At 46.7% G+C, this 21,006-nt stretch overlaps 1 protein-coding gene across 8 annotated transcripts; it reads right to left on the bottom strand.

Annotated features, from left to right (window-relative positions):
• Positions 1–6,489: 6,489 nt before the first annotated feature.
• Positions 6,490–20,978, bottom strand: LOC133234528 (interferon alpha-inducible protein 27-like protein 2A). 8 transcript variants are annotated; one of them, XM_061395181.1, is made up of 7 exons: positions 20,837–20,978; positions 15,470–15,714; positions 13,426–13,581; positions 12,893–13,045; positions 8,431–8,460; positions 7,249–7,410; positions 6,490–6,740 (listed from the first exon to the last, which is right to left on the bottom strand). In XM_061395181.1, the coding sequence occupies exons 3-7, from the start codon at positions 13,496–13,498 to the stop codon at positions 6,511–6,513; spliced, it is 648 nt and encodes a 215-aa protein (XP_061251165.1). In that variant the 5' UTR covers positions 13,499–13,581; positions 15,470–15,714; positions 20,837–20,978; the 3' UTR covers positions 6,490–6,510. The 8 variants fall into 8 exon arrangements, with proteins under 8 accessions (XP_061251165.1, XP_061251166.1, XP_061251167.1 ...); XM_061395182.1 differs by having other exon boundaries at positions 15,470–15,684; XM_061395183.1 differs by lacking the exon at positions 15,470–15,714.
• Between the last annotated feature and the right edge of the window lie 28 nt (positions 20,979–21,006).

The raw sequence follows: 21,006 nt of genomic DNA, 5'->3' as shown, positions 1-21,006 counted from the left end.
TGAAGGAGCATGACTTTCCCTTTCAGATTCCCCTTCTTGGATATGTGATGAATCCCTAGTCCTCCTTTTTATAAAACTTACCTGCAATTCTTGTGAACTTTATTTTCCCTGCCCTCCATGATTTGCAGGTTTACAATACAAAACGTTTTTCCTTACTAACAAATGCAGAGAGCCCTAATCTCATATCTGTAATAACTGAGGAGGCAGAGCAGGTTGATGGTCAAGAACACCATCTCTGACCAGTGCCTGGGGAGGAATCTGTAGTTGTGACTAAGGGAGTGAATTTCCCTTGTTGTGCCTAGCTTTGGTGACACACTGGCATTCACAGAATCGGTGTTATTACTACATTTACTTCTTTTTGTCCCTTGATGTGTGGAAGTGTTAGTCGCTCCGTCATGTCTGACTCTTGGTTACCCCAAGACTGTAGCCTGCCAGGCTCCTCTGTCCATGAAAGTCTCCAAGTTAGGGTACTGGAGTGGATACCCTATTTCCAGGGGATCTACCCGACACAGGAATTGAACTGGTGTCTCCTGCATTGCAGGCAGATTCTTTACCAGCTGAACTACCAGGGAAGCCCCCTGAGACTTATATATTTATAAGCCTTATTATTATATAACATATGTAAATATTATATATTCTTATATATGTATATATTTTACTTATTTTACATTATCTGCTGAAAGGAAATGACCAGATTATTTCCCTTTAAGAAAGAATAGCGAATAGTTGTTTTACCCATAATTTTTTTTTTTACTATTTTTGCTATGCAAAGCAGGACCCAATGCAGGTTCAGCTGCTTCCAAAGGGAGGTATTGGAAAGGCTCTTATTTGCTCCTAATAGAAAAAGCACAAAATGAAATCAAGAATGCCGGGAGAAATATCAATAACCTCGGATATGCAGATGACACCACCCTTATGGCAGAAAGTGAAGAGGAACTAAAAAGCCTCTTGGTGAAAGTGAAAGAGGAGAGTGAAAAAGTTGGCTCAGAGCTCAACATTCAGAAAATGAAGATCATGGCATCTGGTCCCATCACTTCATGGGAAATAGATGGGAAACAGTGGAAACAGCGTCAGACTTTATTTTAGGGGGCTCCAAAATCACTGCAGATGGTTATTGCAGCCATGAAATTAAAAGACGCTTACTCCTTGGAAGGAAAGTTATGACCAACCTAGATAGCATATTCAAAAGCAGAGATATTATTTGGCCAAAAAAGGTCCATCTAATCAAGACTATGGTTTTTCCAGTGGTCATGTATGGATGTGAGAGTTGGACTGTGAAGAAAGCTGAGCGCTGAAGAATTGATGCTTTTGAACTGTGGTGTTGGAGAAGACTCTTGAGAGTCCCTTGGACTGCAAGGAGATCCAACCAGTCCATTCTGAAGGAGATCAGCCCTGGGATTTCTTTGGAAGGAATGATGCTACAGCTGAAACTCCAGTACTTTGGCCACCTCATGCAAAGACTTGACTCATTGGAAAAGGCTCTGATGCTAGAAGGGATTGGGGGCCGGAGGAGAAGGGGACGACAGAAGACGAGATGGCTGGATGGCATCACTGACTTGATGGATATGAGTCTGAGTGAACTCCGGGTGTTGGTGATGGACAGGGAGGCCTGGCGTGCTGCGATTCATGGGATCACAAAGAGTCAGACACGACTGAGTGACTGAAGTGAACTGATGGCTGATTCATGTTGAGATTTGACAGAAAACAACAAAATTCTGTAAAACAATTATCCTTCAATTAAAAATAAATTTACAAAGATACAGGACAGAGAATAACATTTGTCTAACTGGATGTTTCTGCCTGGGAAATCCCATGGACAGAGGAGCCTGCCCAGCTACAGTCTATGGAGTCACAAACAGTTGGACACGACTGAGCAACCAAACAACAACATTGGAACCTTGTGACCAGACCTAACTGGATAGCTGCAAGAAGAAAGGCATCAAGATATTCCAGTAACCAGCTACACCAGCTATACTTCTCATTATCAGAGAAGACTGAATTGCAGCCCTGCGAAGAGAGTTCTTGGGAACACTGGTCTACCATCTTCTCAGTCTCCTGGCATTTTGAATAAAGTCTCTATTCATTGCCCAAACAATTTTTCTCTCAATTTCTTGCCCTGTCATGTGGCAAGCAATATGAGCTTAGATTCTGTAACAGGTGTAGACTTCGTGGTGGTGGGGGATGGGGGTGGAAGGCACACACACAGATGATGTCATTAAGGGTCATTTACCATACCCCCTCGATTACCAGGATGACCATATTCTCCATGCCCTTTCAATGTATCTGTAGCGCTCCTGGATGTCACCTTGCTTATTTAACTCATATGCTGAGTACCCCGTGTGAAATGCCAGCCTAGATGAAACACAAGCTGAAATCAAGATTGCTGGGAGAAATACCAGTAACCTCAGATATGCAGCTCACACCACCCTTATGGTAGAAATTGAGGAAGAACTAAAGAGCCTCTTGATGAAAATGAAAGAGGAGAGTGAAAAAGCTGGCTTAGGACTCAACATTCAAAAATCTAAGATCATGGCATCTTGTCCCATCTCTTCTTGGCAAATAGGTGGGGAACCAATGGAAATAGTAACAGACTTTATTTTCTGAGGCTCCAAAATCATTGCAGATGGTGACTGCAGCCATGAAATTCAAAGATGCTTGCTCCTTGGAAGAAAAGCTATGACCAACCTAGACAGCATATGAAAAAGCAGAGACATTACTTTGCTGACAGTGGTCTGTCTAGGCAAACTAAGGCTTTTCCAGTAGTCATGTATGGATGTGAGAGTTGGGCTATAAAGGAAGCTGAGCACCGAAGAATTGATGCTTTGGAACTGGGTGTTGGAGAAGACTTTTGAGAGTCCCTTGGGTGTCGAGGAGACCAAACCAGTCAATCCTCAAGGAAATCAGTCCTGAATATTCACTGGAAGGACTGATGCTGAAGCTCTAAAACATTCACTACTTGATGAGAAGAGCTGACTGTCCTCAGTTCTTAATCACCCACTTGATGCTGGGCATTAGGACTCTGGGGCAACAAGCCTGGTCTGCACCAGGTGACCCTCAAGTCTCCAGGCCGGGTAGGCATGAGATGGGCAGGGAAGAGACAGCCATTCAGTTCTGTTCAGTTCAGTCGCTCGGTCGTGTCCGATTCTTTGCAACCCCATGAATCACAGCACGCCAGGCCTCACTGTTCATCACCAACTCCCAGAGTTCACTCAAACTCACGTCCATCAAGTCGGTGATGCCATCCAGCCATCTCATCCTCTGTTGTCCCCTTCTCTTCCTGCCCCCCATTCTTCCCAGCATCAGAGTCTCTTCCAATGAATCAAGTCTTCACATGAGGTGGCCAAAGCACTAGAGTTTCAGCTTTGGTATCATTCCTTCCAAAGAAAGCCCAGGGCTTATCTCCTTCAGAATGGACTGGTTGGATCTCCTTGCAGTCCAAGGGACTCTCAAGAGTCTTCTCCAACACCACAGTTCAAAAGCATCAATTGGGAGTTCCTGGAGATCCAGAGATTAGGACACTGTCCTTCCACTGCAGGGGACACAGGTTCCATTCCTTGTCCGGGAAAAAAGGTTCAGCATGCTGAGATGTGGCAAAAAAAAAAAAAAAAAGTCAGACTAGAAGAGATGATTCTTAAAGAAAAACTTGTTTACTACCAATGAATATTTGAGAAGACATTCAATCTTGCTGAGAGTAAAAATAATTTTTAAAAAAAGTAGCTCTGTGTGTGTGTGTGTGTGTGTGTGTTCCATGAATCATTCAGTTAGAATTTGGCTGCAGATATCAGGACTCACTCCAGCTAACTGAAGCAGAATGTGTTTTTACACAAGGAGTTCCATGCCTATAAAAGCACCCCAGGATTGGAGAAGAAGGTTCAGGGTTGAGTCTCCGGGAATGAACACCCCACCCTCTAGAGGAACACTGAAGGACTGGGCACCGAGCATGCTGGGACTGCTGCCGTGATCAGGAACCAGAGACACTGGGAAGCCACTCTGGGACCAAACTGCCTTGTATGTCATGTCTGCAGATAAAACGATGCATCTCAGTCAGGTGAGAGCTGGATTCTGACTCCACTGCTGCTGCAGAAGACCTAGTCCTCTCTACTGTGCTTGGCAGCATAGCAGCAGCCCTGTCTTCCTGCCTGACACAAGATCCAGTGCCTTTGCAGAACTGGTGTCACCAGAGAATCTGGGGAATATGGTCATTACTCTTGTCCTGGGGGTTCACAGCAGGGGTGAAGCAGAACTGAGTGAGGACGACCCCCACAGTTGCTCCAGAGAAAGTAAATCAAAACACCCGGTGTTGGCTGGGGCAAGGAAAGCTGAATGCTCACGCCTTGCTGGGTGGGATGTGCTCTGATACCTAGGTCACAACCGGCATCACAGAAATGTGTAATAACAGCTGTCACTCCACTCGATTCAGAAATAGTCTTTCTGGGAATTCATTGTAAGAAAAGAGTCAGATATGTGCACAAAAATATCTGTACGTGATTGATTTTCATGGTGTTATTCAGGACAGCAAACCTTTAAAACAAGACGAAATCAAGGACACATAATTTTATGCCCCCAGGTAACAGACGTCTATGTGGCCACTGATGATAGAGTCAGGGACCAGTTTACCACTAAGTGAAAGAAGCCTGTGAGAGCTGGACTATAAAGAGAGCTGAGCACCGAAGAATTGATGCTTTTGAACTGTGGTGTTGGAGGAGACTCTTGAGAGTCCCTTGCGCTGCAAGGAGACCCAACCAGTCCATCCTAAAAGAAATCAGTCCTGAATATTCATTGGAAGGACTGATGATGAAACTGAAACTTCAATAGTTTAGCCACCTGATGTGAAGAGCTGACTCATTGGAAAACACCCTAACGCTGAGAAAGATTGATAGCAGGAGCAGAAGGAGACGACAGAGGATGAGTTGTTTGGGTGGCATCACTAACTGGATGGACATGAGTTTGAGTAAACTCCAGGAGTTGGTGATGGACAGGGAGGCCTGGCGTGTTGCAGTCCATGGGGTTGCAAAACACTGGACATGACTGAGCGACTGAAGTGAACTGAACTGAAAGAAGCCTGAGTTCAGGGACCCTCATTTGCACTGGTTCTGCCCAGGAGAATTCCTGAGAACAATTCTGTAGTATGCTAGCATTGCTATCATTACTATTTGCAAAAGTATGATATTCTAAGAGTAACAGGTTAAGACTACAGACTCCTTCCAAATTGTCTTTCCTCTCCCACCTTCCCTTGTTTCTGAATGACATTTTAGTGCTATTGGCATTTTAGATTGTAATTCTCTATTATATTTTTTAGAGTTTTCTCTTCCCAATTACTTTAATCTCAAACCCCTAAATCCTAGATCTGTCCTTGGTTATATAGATTTATATTTGTCAATATGGGTAACTGTTCCTTAGGTATTATTAAGAAGGAATTTGACAACGCAGTAGTAAGGGAAGATACTGTTTGGTGTTTTAACATGTACATATGTTTTTCTTTTGCTTGTTTGTTTTTCTGGTAAAATGTCACATAAAGTCAAACTTGCTATTTGAATTACATTTAACTGCATGTACATATCTTTTTCATTATTTAGTTTATTTCTCTTTGGCTGTATTGAGTTTCATTGCTGTGCAGGCTTTCTCTAGTGGTGCTGCTCAGGCTGCTCACTGTGGTGGGTTTTCTTGTCTCAGACCATGGGTTCCAGGGCACATGGGCTCAGTAGGTGAATCTTGGGGGCTCAGTTGCCCCAAGCATGTGGGGTCTTAGTTCCCTGACCAGGAATCGACCAATTCTCTGACCAATGTCTCCTGCATTGGAAGGTGGATTCTTAAGCACTGGACCACCAGGGAAGTCCCTGTACCTGTGTTTGTGATGTATGGTACTTGGAGCAACTTTGGAAGTCTGGGCAAAACTCTAGGTAATTTACGATGTCGCAGACATAAATTACTTTTACCATCTGAGTGAGAAAACAGAGTTTTTCAGTATCATGGCCACTCAGACGACTTTGGACGTCAGACGTGTGGATTTCTTTACAAGAAACTCCAGTTGTCTATGGATAGCAGCTGGGTGTCCTGGAATTTAACTTGATTCTAAGAAAAACTAGAGTTAACCCCATGGGTTAAGGGCTCAAACCCACAAGATTGCCCCACTTAGTGGCTCAGATGAGAAAGAATCTTCCTGCAATGTGGAAGACCCAGTTTCTATCCATGGGTCGGGAAGATTTGCTGAAGAAAGGAATGGCAACCTACTCCAGGATTCTTGCCTGGACAATTGCATGGACAGAGGAGCCTTGCCGGCTACAGTCCATGGGACCGCAAATAGTCAGACACGACTGATTGAATAACACTTTCACTTTTGGTCACAATAGAGTGGAAACAGACCTGGCTTCCTGTCATGGATATCACTGCCCATTCTTACAGAGTTCTTGGCCCATATCCTGTCACCAGTGGCTCTACAGATGCCCTGCACCCTGTCTGATAAATAAGACCCCAGTAGGGACACTCATGAAAGGTCACAGCATCTTGCTTTTACTTCTTATGATTCTTTGAAGCATTTTGGGAGGCAGAGGGCTTGTCATTTGGGGGACTGACATCCTGAGGCCCTGGAGGGTCGTCTCCAGCATGGGAATCACTCTCTTCTTCAGTACTGGATCCTGATGGAGAAAAGGCCTTCTTTATTGCATCCCAACACGATGCCCCAATTTTTGCCCCAGCAGAGCCCAGGAGGATGTTGGATGATGTGGAAAGTCCAGCTGCCCCTGGAAAAGAGGACGAGGTTAGAGCACAAAGGGACAGGCAGGCCCAGCAGCCCCCGGCAAGGCTGTGGGAATCAGAAATCCCAGGACCATCTGGAGGCCCAAGAAATAGACATCCCACCTTTGTTCCCTCCTCTACTTCCTGATACCCCAGGATGTCTGGGATGCTGCACATGGCTGCCCAAAGAGGAAACATGAACTCTGATGGTCAGTCTATCAGCGACAGGACAGATCCTCTGAGAAACGACAGGCTGCCCCTCCCTCCACAGCACCAGGCTGGGCCCAGGGAGGGGACCTACATGTAGGGTTGAGGAGGAATGCCCACCTCCTGAGCTGTACGCCACTCATCCCACCAACCGTATTCCCAACGAGAAGAGGGGACAATGAGGGTGACACAGAGGACCAGGGACCCTGATGACCACGAAGCTGGAAGAAGCACAGAGGCCCTCCTCGTGCCTGAATCCTGAGCTGGTTTGTCACACCCTCCCCATCCTCCTGCCCGGACACCTACCCACGGACTGGAGAGTGGCCACCAGGCTGCCGGCGGCAACTCCGCCCCCATTAGCCACGGCGGCCGCTGACATCATCTTGGCCGCGATGGAGGAGGCGGCGATTCCAGCCCCGGTGAAGCCCATGGCACCCAGCACCACGGGAACAGACCCCACGGCTAGGGCTGTAGGGAGAGGGGAGATTTGGGGTTAGCCCCATGGGACCGACTCCCTAGATCTCCCTGACACCTTCCTGTGACATGAGGTGAAGGGTCCACTTTGCTCTCCTGAGAGCCTCGGCGTCCAAGGCAAGGGAAGGCTGTAGATATGGACACACGTGGGTAGGGGGAACCCCTCCAAAAACCTTAATCCCAGGCCTGTTTGTGCCTCATTTTAGCTGTGTTCCTGGGAACCTCAGGAGCCCTCCCTGGGCTTTAGTTCGCCCTTTATAAAATAAAGTTGAAACAAGCAGGGGTTTGACGGGGAACTGGTGTCTTTCACGCAAGCACAGGCCCACAGTAGGAGGACAGAACTGCTCTTCTGAAAAGGTGCTGGGTGGAAGCTTCTGACCTCTGGCCCGAGGCCACTGGTGAGCATTCCCCTGGGTCCCTACATCTCAGATGGTGCAGGCATAGAACCTTCTGCAACCTGGAACCTTCTATGTCTACACCGTCCACATGGTGGACACATGTGGCACTGAGCACTTGAGACTGGCTGGTGTGACATAAATGTTTGATTTTCTTTGATTCCAGCCACCACAAATGACCCTCACCAGTGAATGACCCTCACCAGTGGATGACCCTAACTGGGCTCACTGGATGGGCTCCAAGGATTACAGAGCAGTTCTGAGGAATACACACAGTTCAGCTCACACATTTCCTACAAGCCTTTGCAAGAAACCATGCCCCGGCTTTCTGGGGAGATATCACAGATTCAGATAGCTCTAACGCCTTGCCTGGGTTCCCACAGTTTGCACTCGGGAGAAGCTGAGATTGGCAGTGGGTGATGTGAATGGCTTTGCTTTGGTTCCTTCTTGGCAAGGTTCTTGTTACCTCAAGAATTCCACCTCTGACCACTTCCACCCCACCCCTACCACCCAGGTCTTGAAGCTCAAGGCAATCTTGGACTCAGTCAAGGCCAGACTCTCCCAGGCGCCCAGGGACAGGGGCACATGGGGCCTTGAGTTGCTTTACAAAGAGACTCACCTCCTCCAATCACGGCTGCGGCAGTCTTGCCTGTAGACAGAAAGAACTCCCATGAATAGCCAGCATTTGCCTTCCCCTACGTCTCTGCTGCTGTCCCAGTGGGAAGAGTTCCCTGGAGTTGGGATCACAGGACAGAGCAGCCCCTGTGTGGCTCTCTGCTTTTACATAGTAGCCTGATAGTCCAGGAATCGGAGGAGGATGGAAAAGAGTCCAGAGCTCTGTGATGCTCCAGAGGGGAGCACAACCTGCCTTGAAACGGTTTCATACTGCTCCTTAACTTTAATACCTTCAGTATCATTTTCTCAAAAAGAAAAAAAAAGAAGTCAGAAAAGCATGCTGATTTTATTTGCAATGGAATAAATTTGACTGTTCTGATTTGTTCATCTTTCAGACACCCTATGCCCTTCCAAGGATATAGCTTGAGTGGAAGCACCCTGTCCTCCAGGGCTCAGCCTACTTGTGACTTTCTGCACAAAGCATCCCCGACTCCCCCATCAGGAAATGTGTGTGCTGCCTTGAGGCTGGAGCCCCTGGCCACACTGGATTCCAGCAAGCCTGTACCACACTGAATTGCTCAGAGCTCTTGGGTCTGGCAGGGACACCTGACCGCAGCAGGGACTGGGGTGTTCGGCAGTAGAGACCAGGTGTTACGGAGATTTCCGGAACTGTGGGAGTGAGCTCAGCCAGCTCCCCAGGAAAAGAAGCCTTGATGCTAGGCAAGGAGGAAAAGGTGCAAAATCAGCCTTGGGCCCCCAGTCATTTCTGGAAGGTTGTAGCTCCTGGCTCACCAACACCTCTCTGTCCATCAGGAGCCCTGACTTGTCTTGAGGGCTTCCATTTCTGCACAGATGAAATTTCTAACAACCTGGTCTTTCAGTTCTCACCTCCCTACTTCCAAGGATCTTAGACTCTATGCCATACACACCCAAGGTCATACCCTATACCTATGCTGCCTGCTATGGGAAGCACTAGCTATGTGTGCTACTTAAATCCTGAAATTGAAAGAGAAAGTCGTTCAGTCCTGTCTGACTCCTTGTGATCCCATGGACTATACAGTCCATGGAATTCTCCAGGCCAAAATACTGGAGTGGGTAGCCTTTCCCTTCTCCAGGGGATCTTTCAACCCAGGGATCGAACCCAGATTTCCCACATTGTAGGCAGATATCTTACCAACTGAGCCACAGTGAATTACAATAAAATAAAGATTACAACTCAGTTTCTGGTTCACATGACCCAGTTCTCATTAGTCAAACATGGCTAATAGCTACTGTCTTGGATCACACAAAGTTCATGGTCATCACTGCAGAAAGCTCTGTTGGACAGTGGGGCCCTAGATCTTGTCACTGACAAACATTGCCTCCTCCCTGCGATCAATTTCAGCACCCCTCTAGAAACTCCCAGCTCCTCCTTTCACAGATTCTGATTCCAATATAGCTTTCAACAGTTCCTCAACCACAATGAGATTTTTGATCTCTGTCCAGACACAACTTGGAGTGCTAGGGATTCAGTTCCAGGTTACTGCAATAAAGCAATTATCAGATGATTTTTTAGTTCCCCATTGCATATAAAAGTTATGTTTATAATATGCTGGAGTCTACTAAGTGAGCAATGCCCTTATGTATTAAAAAATGTGTATATCTTAAGTTAAAAATACTTTATTGCTAAAAATATGAACCAACTCTGCCAACTCTTGGTTGCTACAAGCCTTCAAATTGTTAAAAAAAAAAAAAAGAGTATCTGCAAACTCCAATAAAATGAGATTTGCCCACATTAGTTTCCTGAGGCTGCAGTAACTAATGACCACAAGCTCTGTTCATTCTCTCATGTTCTCCCGATTCTGGAGGTTGGAGGTGTAGGCAGAACCAGGCTCTCTCTGAAGGCTCCAGGGGAGGATCTTTCCTTGACTGTTTCAACATCACTGTCTAGTGCTTGCTGACAACTCCTGGCTTGTGGCTGCCTCGCTCCGATCTCTCTGACTCCACCGCTGCCACCCTCGTGGGCATCACCTCTCCTTGTCCAGGATTAGAGATGGGGGGCAACACACAGAATGAGACACATCTGTTGGCTGCTGGGTACAGAGAAGAGTGAAGGTGTTGGGGTCCCTCCTTGGCCCCGGTGCCCACAGGCGAAAGTTCACCTCCTTAGTGAGGATGAGGAGGCTCTCGTTGATCTGGCTTCTGCTTCTATCCTGGGGAAAGAATAGAAGCCACGCCCAGCCCTCAGCATTCAATCTCTTGCCTGACAAATCCAGGAACATCTTCCAGACTCTGCCACACATTCCCAATATTCCTGAGCCACCTCCACCTAAAGACTCAATGTGAGTCTACTGCGCTCCTGCTGCCACAGAATTTTCCACAAGGCAGTATGATTCTCTATCGTTTCTACTTTTTGAGTGTTTTAAAGTCAAGTGTAAATCCTCCTTCTCTGCCATCTCCCAACATGCCAAGAAGTACTGGCTTGGGAACAAGGAAGCTCTGAAGGTGAATTTCAGAAAAAGAAATATGAATGAAGCATATCTTTGTGCATGCAAAGTCATGTTATGATCTGAATGTTTGTGTTCCTGTATTTTCACAGGTTGAAACCTAATACCCCGTGTGATGGTGTTAGGAGGGGAGCTTCTAGGAGGTGATTCAGTCTTGAAGCCAGAGCCCTCTTGGTTGAGATCAGTTTCCTTATGAGAGAGACTCCTCCACCCCATTCCCCTGCCAGTTCCTTTGTTCCTCCCAGCATAGAAGCTTACAGGGATGGCTGTCTAGGAAGTGAGCTCTCACAACACACAGTCTACCGGTGTCCTAATCTGTGACTTCCTAGGCTATACAAAAGTGAAAAACAAATTTCTGTTCTTTTTAAGACACCTAAGTTATGGCATTTTGTTATAGCACCCATAATGATCTACATCAAGACACAATCCACACAGTGGAAAGGCAACTGATAGAATGGGAGAAAACCTTGGCAAATCACGTATTTGCTGCTAAGTCGCTTCAGCCGTGTCCAACTCTGTGCAACCCCAGAGATGGGAGCCCACCAGGCTCCTCCATCCATAGGATTTTCAGGCAAGAGTACTGGAGTGGGGTGCCATTGCCTTCTCCATCATGTATCTAGTAAGGGACTAATATTCAAGGTGTGGTAGATAGAATTCCTATGAGAGAGAACTCAAAGAACTCGGTTTAAGATTGGCAAAGAATTCAAATAGGCAATTTCCTAAAGAGATACAAATGGCTAACAAGCATTAGGAAAGATGCTCAAATTCAGTCATCATTAGGGTCTTGTACACTGTTGGTAGGAATGTAAAATGGTGCAAGAGCTATGGAGAACACTATGGCAGTTCCTGAAAACATTAAAATAGAAAATCATATGATCCAGCAGCAAGCCGATTTCTGGATATGATTTAAGAAACTGAAAACAGGGTCTTGAAGAGAGATTTGCACTGCATGTTCATAGCTGCATTTTTCACAGTTGTCAAGAAGTGGAAGCAATCTAAGTGTCCATTGATGGATAAATGGATCATCACCACGTGCTAGAGACCACAAGGGAATACCATTCTGCATTAAAGAGGAAGCTATGTCGTATGGGTGAACCTAGGGCCTTATGCTAAGTGAAATAAACCGCTGACATGGAAATTAGATTACCTTACTCAAATTTTAGAAATAGAAAGAATTGTGGTTTCCAGGAGCTGGGAGCAGGAGGAGACAGATAATTAATGTTTAACATGTACAGAGTTTCAGTTTTGAGAAATGGAAAGAATTCTAGAGATCAAGTACTCAACAATGCAAATGTAGTTAACACTATTCAACCTACGCTGACAAACTCTCATCTTGGCAAATTAAATTCTATAGTGTATTATCACCTGATTTAAGAAAAAACATACATGTACCTTTGGTGCCCTGGCACTAGGCTGCCCCACATTAGAGGTGACTCTGCTCTTGGAAGGTGTGTTCTGGGAGGACATTAGTGACCAGGCCCTGGGGTATCAAGGGAGGAGCATAAATGGAGAAATGAAACTTACCTGCCTTGGGTGCTGTGGGGCAACAGGGCAGGCATGGGCAGTGAACTCTGATCAGCAAGGAGCCGTGCCTGAGACCGGGCCTGCCGGCTGTCAGGCATCTAACCTGAGCAGCACCTCTGCCCCACCTTATTGGAGATGACCCAACACTGAGAGACCCCTGAGAGTGACCTCACCTTACCCCTGAGCTTAAAAACAAACCTATGAAAGTCCAGAGAGGCCAAGTGACTGGCTCTGGGTCACTCAGCAAGTCAGAGGCAGAGCTAAACCCTGAAGTGCGGTCCCTCTGGTTCTAGAGCATCATTTATTTCATCTCCTGTGTACAGTGTGGCTTTTTTCTGACAGTGTGTCAGAGAGATTCCATCAGGAAGACTGTCCTTACACTGACAACTTAGCAGGTAGAGCTGAGCAGTGGGTGTGGGGTGAGGATCCGAGGATTGGTGTTCAGAGACCCGTTACCTGCATAATGGTAGACATTGCTGCCTTTCGACTTGGGGGGATCTGTGGGGTCAGAGCCAGAGCCATCTGACCCCTGACGTGGCTCATGTGGTGCCTTCCCAGGAGAAGAGCCATCAGAGGCCTGGTTGCTTGACTGGGAAGGTTCTTCTTCCTCTGGAAGAAAGAAGAATGGGGGAGCACAAAGCGTGGTGGGCAGCTGGGGAACAGACCCCACACAGGCCCCTCCACCCTTTCCTGAAGACCCCAGGATCTCTGATGTAGGGAGGGGACCTCAGGGGAAGCTGAGCTGAGAGGTGTCAAGGGTGCTTGGAGGTGAACCAGGGAGAAGCCAGAGACAGGGAGGCCCAGCACCAGTGGAGAGCTGGGGGTCCTGACTGCACAGGACAGGAGGCTGAGGCCCACGGGGAAGAGCCTTGATGGGCCCAGAGCACCTGGTGGCAGCACCAGGCCAGAACCCAGACCCCCGCTGCTCACGTTAAGGAACCCCAAGCTCTGGGCCACCCACCCTTGGGAGCTTTTCCAAGGGCACTCACCTTCTGACAACAATTCTGGCAGGAAGGGGCCCAAGGCATCGCCTTCCCCACTCTCTATGGCTTTAGCTGACATCCTGGAGGTGGTGTGGAAACACTGGTTCTGGAGCCAAGGACACCACGGTCTTTTTAGAAACAGAGTGTGAAATTAAAACTGCTCTGAAAAAAAAGAAAAATAAAATAAATAAATAAAACTGCTCTGCCTGATTTCGGGCTTTCCTGATACCTCAGATGGTAAAGAATCTGCCTGCCATGCAGGAGACCCTGGTTTGATTCCTGGGTTGGGAAGATTCACTGGAGAAGAGATAGGCTACCAACTTCAGTATTCTTGGGCTTCCCTTGTGGCTCAGTGGGTAAAGAATCCACCTACAATGTGGGAGACATGGGTTCAATTCCTGGGTTGGGAAGATCCCTGGAGAAGGGAAAAGCTACCCATTCCAGTATTCTGGCCTGGAGAGTTTCATGGACTGTATAGTCCATGGGGTGGCAAAGACTCGGACATGACTGAGCGACTTTCACTTTCACTGCCTGATTTAGGCTGCACTAAGGTTTCAGGGGGGTATCTCTCTGCCGTTCCAGCCCTGCCCTCTGTCCCACTGCAGCCTATGGGCCACTTACAGCCCACCTGCTTAATCTGCTCAGACCACAGTTTTGAAGTTAATAATGACTTTGCTTGGCTCCCTGATCTCCAGAATCCTGGCCACCTCTAACATCCCATCTCTGTCCCCTGCTCACTGCCCACCTGGTCTAAGTTTCAGGGCTTCATAGTAACCTGGGTCAAGACAAGACCAGAGGTTCCCAACACCCCATGGTAAAGGTGGGATCAAGCCCCCCCCCCCACACACACACTCAGCTCTGGTCACAGGGACAGCAGTCCTGATGGAAGTGGAGAGGGAGGCTGAGAGTGGAGTCCCTTTGCTCCCTCCCCTCCCCACTTCCCAGGCCCCTGCTTACCCTGCTTAGTAATTGCTGGGGATCGAAGAGTAGTGTGTGAAGCCCTGCACATAATGAGGCTGTTGAGAACTCCAGCAGGCTAAATAGTCCCTCCCTGAATGACCTCTGACCCCAAGAGTCCAAGGAGGAGATGAGTCCCCCTCATCCCAGGCTGGGTGCCACGTAGACCTCACCTTTGCATGCTAATGGGAGGATGAGGGGTGGGGCTTCTGAAGGAGCATGACTTTCCCTCTCAGATTCCCCTTCTTGGATATGTGAGGAATCCTTAGTCCTCCTTTTTATAGAACTCACCTGCAATTCTTGTGAACTTTATTTTCCCTGCCTTCCATGATTTGCAGGTTTACGTTACAAAACATTTTTCCTGACTGACAAATGGCACAGAGCCCCAATCTCATATCTGTAATAACGGAGGAAGCAGAGCAGGTTGATGGTCAAGAGCACCATCTCTGACCAGTGCCTGGGGAGGAATCCTTAGTTGCGACTAAGGCAGTGAATTACCCTTGATGTGCCTTAGTTTGCTGACACCCTGGCATGCACAGAATAGGTGGTATTACTATATTTACTTCTTTTTGTCCCTTGAAGTGTTAGTCACTCTGTCGTGTCCGACTCTTGGTGACCCCAAGACTGTAGCCTGCCAGGCTCCTCAGTCCTTGGGGATTCTCCAGGCAAGATTACTGGAGTGGGTTGCCGTGCCCTCCTCCAGTGGATCTTCCCGACCCAGGGATTGAACATAGGTCTCCTGCATTACAGACAGATTCTTTACCACCTGAAGCACCAGGGAAGCCCTTCTGTCCCTTATCCCTGGTGGAATAAATCTTATGAATAGCATAGATTTGTGTGTCTTCTCCTGGGTCTAGAGCTCAATAAATATGTTTTGAATGGTAGAACAAAGAAGAAGAGGGAAGTGAGAATGTCAGTGTGAAGCTGGGTCAGGGAACAAGGGGCAGAAAACGGGGGAAGGGGCAGAATCAGTGTTGGAAGAGGCCTCTGCTTGGGACGGGCTTGAGTGTCTTGGGAATGGAGGCCTTGTCCCTCCTGCAAGACGAGGACAGGAGGGGCCAGAGCCAGGGCCCTGTCTTTCCCCAAACCCCACCTCTGCTTAAGCTTTGGGACAACAAAGCCAAACATTTCCGCAAATCTGCTCCAGTTTTGGTGAGCCACTGCGGGACGCTGTCCACGGGGCCAAGAGCAGAGAGGCTGCGGGAGCCCCTCCTCGGTGTCACGTGGTGTTGACTTTCCTGGCAGAATTCAGGACACAAGGAACATCCCCAACCTGGAGAATCAGGCCGATTGGTTTCTCTGAAATTCCTGTCACTAGAAGATAGCTAGAAAGACAGCCTATGAAACAGAAAAGACTGGTATCGTCCGATCACAGGTGACATTAAAAACACCATCCATCCCTGTCTCTTTGACCTAAGGGCTGTGGTGGTCACCTTGGGTCACGTTCTGGGACCCGGTCCCGTCTGTGGTGCCGGAGGAGCTTGAGAACTGACTGGGTTCTGGATGCCTGGCTCCTTCATGATGATACCTGGACAGGGTTTGGGGACCAGGCCCTGAGGGCACCACCAGCTGAGATCTGCCTCCTCAACCAGGTCTGGGCACTGTGGGAGGACCCTGATGGGGTACTTGACCTGGGCAGGGTAACCTACACCTTCATGTACCTTCTCTCCTCTTAGGCAGGGCCTGAGCCTCGGAGGGCAAAAGTTGTACCTTGGGACCTTGCTGTTCCTGCTTCCTTGGCAGGACAGAGAATAATCTTTGTTTGGTGGAGATTTACAGGAACATAGTGCCCTGACTGGGACCTGACCTCTAGAACAAGGGATCTGACATCAGGAAGGTTACAATAATCAAATACACCCCTCCCTCGTTTTTCCTAGAAAGGGGCTTTACTGAAAGCTTCCAGATTTCTGGATTTTTAAGGCATGAGCCACCTGTCTCCTTCCTGGCCCTGCAAGAAACAGTCCTCTGCTCCAAACTGACGTTTTGATATTGTTTGGCCCCACTGTTTGCTGGGCACACGGACATACATTCGGTTACATAACCTCTTCCTTGGGTTCTATAATTTGCCAAAAGGCTTACGGAACTCAGAAAAGCACTTTCCTTACTATTACTGATATACTACAAAGAGTATTAAAGGATGCAAGTCAACAGCCAGATGGAAAGATACCTCCGATGAGGCTGGAGCACAGGAGTTGCAGTCCCTGCGGAGTCTGGGGTGCATCACCCTTCCAGAGTGTGGATGTGTTATTGTTTCCCAATTGGCAGTTCTCAGAACTCCATATTGTAGGGATGTTGATGGAGGCCCCATAGTGTAGGTGTGATGGAATATTAGCTTCATTTTTATCCCTCTCCTCGCCCTGCAGGATTGGGGTTGGGGCTGATCATGGCTTGGTCTTTCTGGTGACCAGCTCCCATCCAGGAGCCCAGCTAGAATCACCCCATTAGAACAAAGGATGTTTCTGTCACTCAGGAGACTCCAAGGAATATAGGAGCTCTCTGTAAGATGCACCTATCACTGGTACAAAGGTTTTAGGAGTTCTGTTGTTAGGCATTAGGGTCAAAGATCAATATATATATATTTTTTTTCCTTATTATTTCACATCATCATGATATTCCATATTACTTCACATCACCTTCTGCTAAAACAAAATGCCAAAATTATTTCCCTTTAAGAACGAATAGCAAATTAATTGTTTTACTACTAGTATTAATTATTTTAGTAATCAGAATTAGATGCAGGTTAAATCCTTTGTGATAAGAATATATGGGTGATGTAGTTTCTTCTTTACTTGTTAAACATTCAAATAATGATAGATTTAAAGAAGTTCCCAAGTTCGTGCAGAGGGGTTCTGGGGATCCTTCACCCAGTTAACTCCATTGCTTATATATTATGTAATGATAGTATAAGCTAAAAGCTAGGAAGCTAACATTGGTAGAAAGAGTGTGTATGTCATTTTACTACATGTGTAACCAATATTGCCTCAAGATACAGAACTACTCCATCACCACCAAACCTCTCTCTAACTGAAGCCTCACACTGAACCTCTAACTATCTCCCTGGCCCAGCTTTCCTTATCCCTTGAAACCACTAATCTGTTTTATATGTCTATAATTATGTCATTTTAAGAATGTTATATGTTTCGTGACGGGCTTTTTTTCATTCAACATAATGCAGTTTAGATCCATTGAAGTTGTGTGTATCAATAGTTTGTTCCTTTATATTGTTGAGAAGTATACCATGATATAGATCCACAGGGTTTTTCCCCCAGTTTTATTGAAACATAATTGATGTATACCATTGTGTAAGTTATAGTGTGCAATGTGATTTAATACATGTATATATTGCAAAAAGATTATGTACACTGCCGTTTGTTTATCCATTCACCTATCTTGGTTGTTTTCGGTTTTCAGCTATTAGCTATTAAAGCTCCTATGAACTGTCAACAAATGGCTGACCAGGGCAGTACTCTGTAACTTTTGGTACCAGGTTCAACTACAAAAGTGGAGTTGAAGAGTCTGTTCTCAGCTAGAATCAACTGCTTACTCATTCATTCATTCATTCACTCAACAAATATCTATGACTCACAAAGTCAGTCAGACATTGATTAGACATTTTGGGGGGATGCCAAGATAAATCTGATGGGATTTGGTGAGGAGTTTGCAATCTAGGAAGAAATATAAGACAAGAAAAATACATCTCTCTCTCTAATACAGAGCTACAAGTGCTATTCAGCACAGCAAAAGCTCTGGGAATCCTGAAGAAGGAGATGTTGAGACAAATTCTTAGCCTGAATTATACTTTATTCAACTGTGGTTACATGTTTGAAACAACATTCGGCAAGGAAATTATTACAAATTTCAAGTTAATTCAATCTCAATGCTTTTATACTTTGAACTACATATTGAGCTAAGGGTCACAAAGCTGGTTTTGAGACAACTTCCTTGCCAGGTCTAAGGCTCTCCAAGCAACTTACTTTGCAGAGTGAGGAAATTTGACAGCTATTGTTTTCTTCTCAGTTTGAAACCAACTCAGAAAGAATGCCATTTCAACATTGTATCTATAATAATCAGGAAAAGTTTTATTATGAAAAAATAATGCATACATAAAAACTTAATCTGATGTCAGAATTTCCATCTCATGTGTCATTCATAACTTCTCCCCTTTCCCCAGCTTAGATTTGATTCAGGCTCTCATGTGGAGAGGTTTCAGAAGGGGAAGGGAGACAGAATCTGCTCCTCGCTTTTCTTTCCTCTACTTCCTTACCAAATGGCTGCTTTTGGCAACGTCAGGGTCAACTGAGTAGAGCCATGAGACATAAAGGTGCAAAAAGCTATTTTACTTTAGGTGGTACAGTATGTAGAGGTCTCTTGACTGTCCAATAGAGCTGTCTCGGTCAGGGAGGACATCCAAACAAAAGCTGCCCTTTTCTCTCCAAGGATGTTTTGATGGTTAATTTTATGCATCAGTTTGACTGGGTCATCATGCCCAGATACTTTTCACACATTATTCTACATGTTTTTGTGAAGGTGTTTTTAGATGAGATTAATATTTAATATCTAGACAGCATATTAAAAACCAGAGACCTTGCTTTGCCGATAAAGGTCTGTATAATCAAAGTGATGGTTTTTCCAGTAGTCATGGATGGATGTGAGAGTTGGACCATAAAGAAGGCTGAGCGCTGAAGAACTGATGCCTTCAAACTGTGATGCTGGAGAAGACTCTAGAGAGTCCCTTGGACACCAGGGAGATCAAAACAGTCAATCCTAAGGGAAATCAATCCTGAATATTCATTGGAAGGACTGATGCTGAAGCTCCAATACTTTGGCCATCTGAGCTCATTGGAAAAGACCTTGAAGTCGGGAAAGATTGAGGGCAGGAGGAGAAGTGGGCGACAGGATGAGCTGGTTGGATGGCATCACTGACTCAATGGACATGAGTTTGAGCAAGCTCTGGGAGATAATGAAGGACAGGGCAACCTGGCGTGCTGCAGTCCACTGGGTCACAAAAGCTGGACGCAACTTAGTGACTGAACAACACCAAACATTAAAAAAATATTATTATTATTATTATTATTACAATTTTGCGGTGTGCTGGGTCTCCATTGCAGTGCACTGTGTGGTTGTTGCTCCACGGCCTGGGAGACGTTAGTTCCTCATCCAGGGAGTCAACCTGTATCCCTTGCATTGGAAGACAGATTCTTAACTACTGGACCACCAGGAAGTCCTAAAGGACATTAACATTTAAATCTGTGGACTTTGAGCAAAGTAGATTCCCCTCTACGGTGTGGGTGTGCCCCAGCCAAGCAGTTGAAGGCCTTAATACAACAAAAATTGACTTTCCCTCAGCAATCAGGGATTCTGCGAGCTAATTGCCTTAGGATGCTTTCCCTGAGTCTTCAGCCTGCTGGACTACCTCAGCAGATCTTGGATTCACTCAGTTTCCACAATCACTGTAACTCAATTCCTTAAAACAAACCTCTCTCTATATATGGTATTCTGTTGATTCTGGGTCTCCGGGGAAAGTGAAATTGAAAGTGTTAGTCTCTTGGTCATGTCTGACTCTTTGCAACGCCATGGACTGTAGCCCACCAGGCTCCTCTGTCCATGGGATTTCCCAGGCAAGAATACTAGAGCAGGTTGCCATTTCCTTCTCAGGGAATCTTCCCAACCCAGGGATCAAATTCAGGTCTCCAGCATGGCAGGCAGATTCTTTACCATCTGAGCCACCAGGGAGAACCCTGACTAATACAGATGCTTTTGTTAGTTTTTTGGAGGCCTCCACTGAGAATCTCTATGTATCTTTTGGACCCCATAAGACAGCCCCCAAGTACCACCTCTGGGACCCTACTTATAGCCTCTTTCTGGTGAGGTCCCTTTTCCCTTGGCCACCAACTGGGCAAGGTTTGTCAAGGTTCTGTCACGACAACCTTGCAACGCTCCCGAGCTGGGTAGCTGGCCCAGAGTCGGACAGGACTGAGCGACTACCATTTTACAACTCAACCAGTCTGTACTGGAGGTTCTGTTTTCCCCAGGTTTTCATGCCTCCGCCTATTGCTCACTGATGGTTGGGGACTCTGTGCGACCGTACGAACTGCAGCTCGCCAGGCTCCTCTGTCCATGGAATTCTCCAGGCAAGAATACCATAATGGTTGAGTGGTCGGTTAAACGCTAAAACGTTTGCGAGGTTCCAGGCACACAGCCGATACGTAACACAGTGCGCTGAAACTAAAGCAAAAAGACAAGAAAACTTGCATTCCCGTGCATGAGCTAGCACAGAAGTCTCCTGGAGGAAGCAGGGTAAACCTCACCTGTTGCGCTTGCTCCCTAAGCCCTGGAGGAGGACCTACATTTCAGTTCAGTTCAGTCGCTCAGTCGTGTCCTACTCTTGGCGACCCCATGAATTGCAGCACGCCAGGCCTCCCTGTCCATCACCAAACTCCCGGAGTTCATCCAGACTCACGTCCATCGAGTCAGTGATACCATCCAGCCATCTCATCCTCTGTCGTCCCCTTCTCCTCCTGCAAGCGGAGGCCGATTTCACTCGCTTCCGCAGTCCGGCCGTCAGTCGCGCCGCAGCGAATCAAGTGCGGCGTCTAGAATGGGGGCGGGACTTCCTTCGCTACGCGCACG

This window comes from Bos javanicus, chromosome 21, assembly GCF_032452875.1.
Source record: "Bos javanicus breed banteng chromosome 21, ARS-OSU_banteng_1.0, whole genome shotgun sequence".
NCBI lineage: Eukaryota > Metazoa > Chordata > Mammalia > Artiodactyla > Bovidae > Bos > Bos javanicus.
Note: the sequence above shows the minus strand (reverse complement) of the source record. Positions and strands in the feature narration are given on the sequence as shown.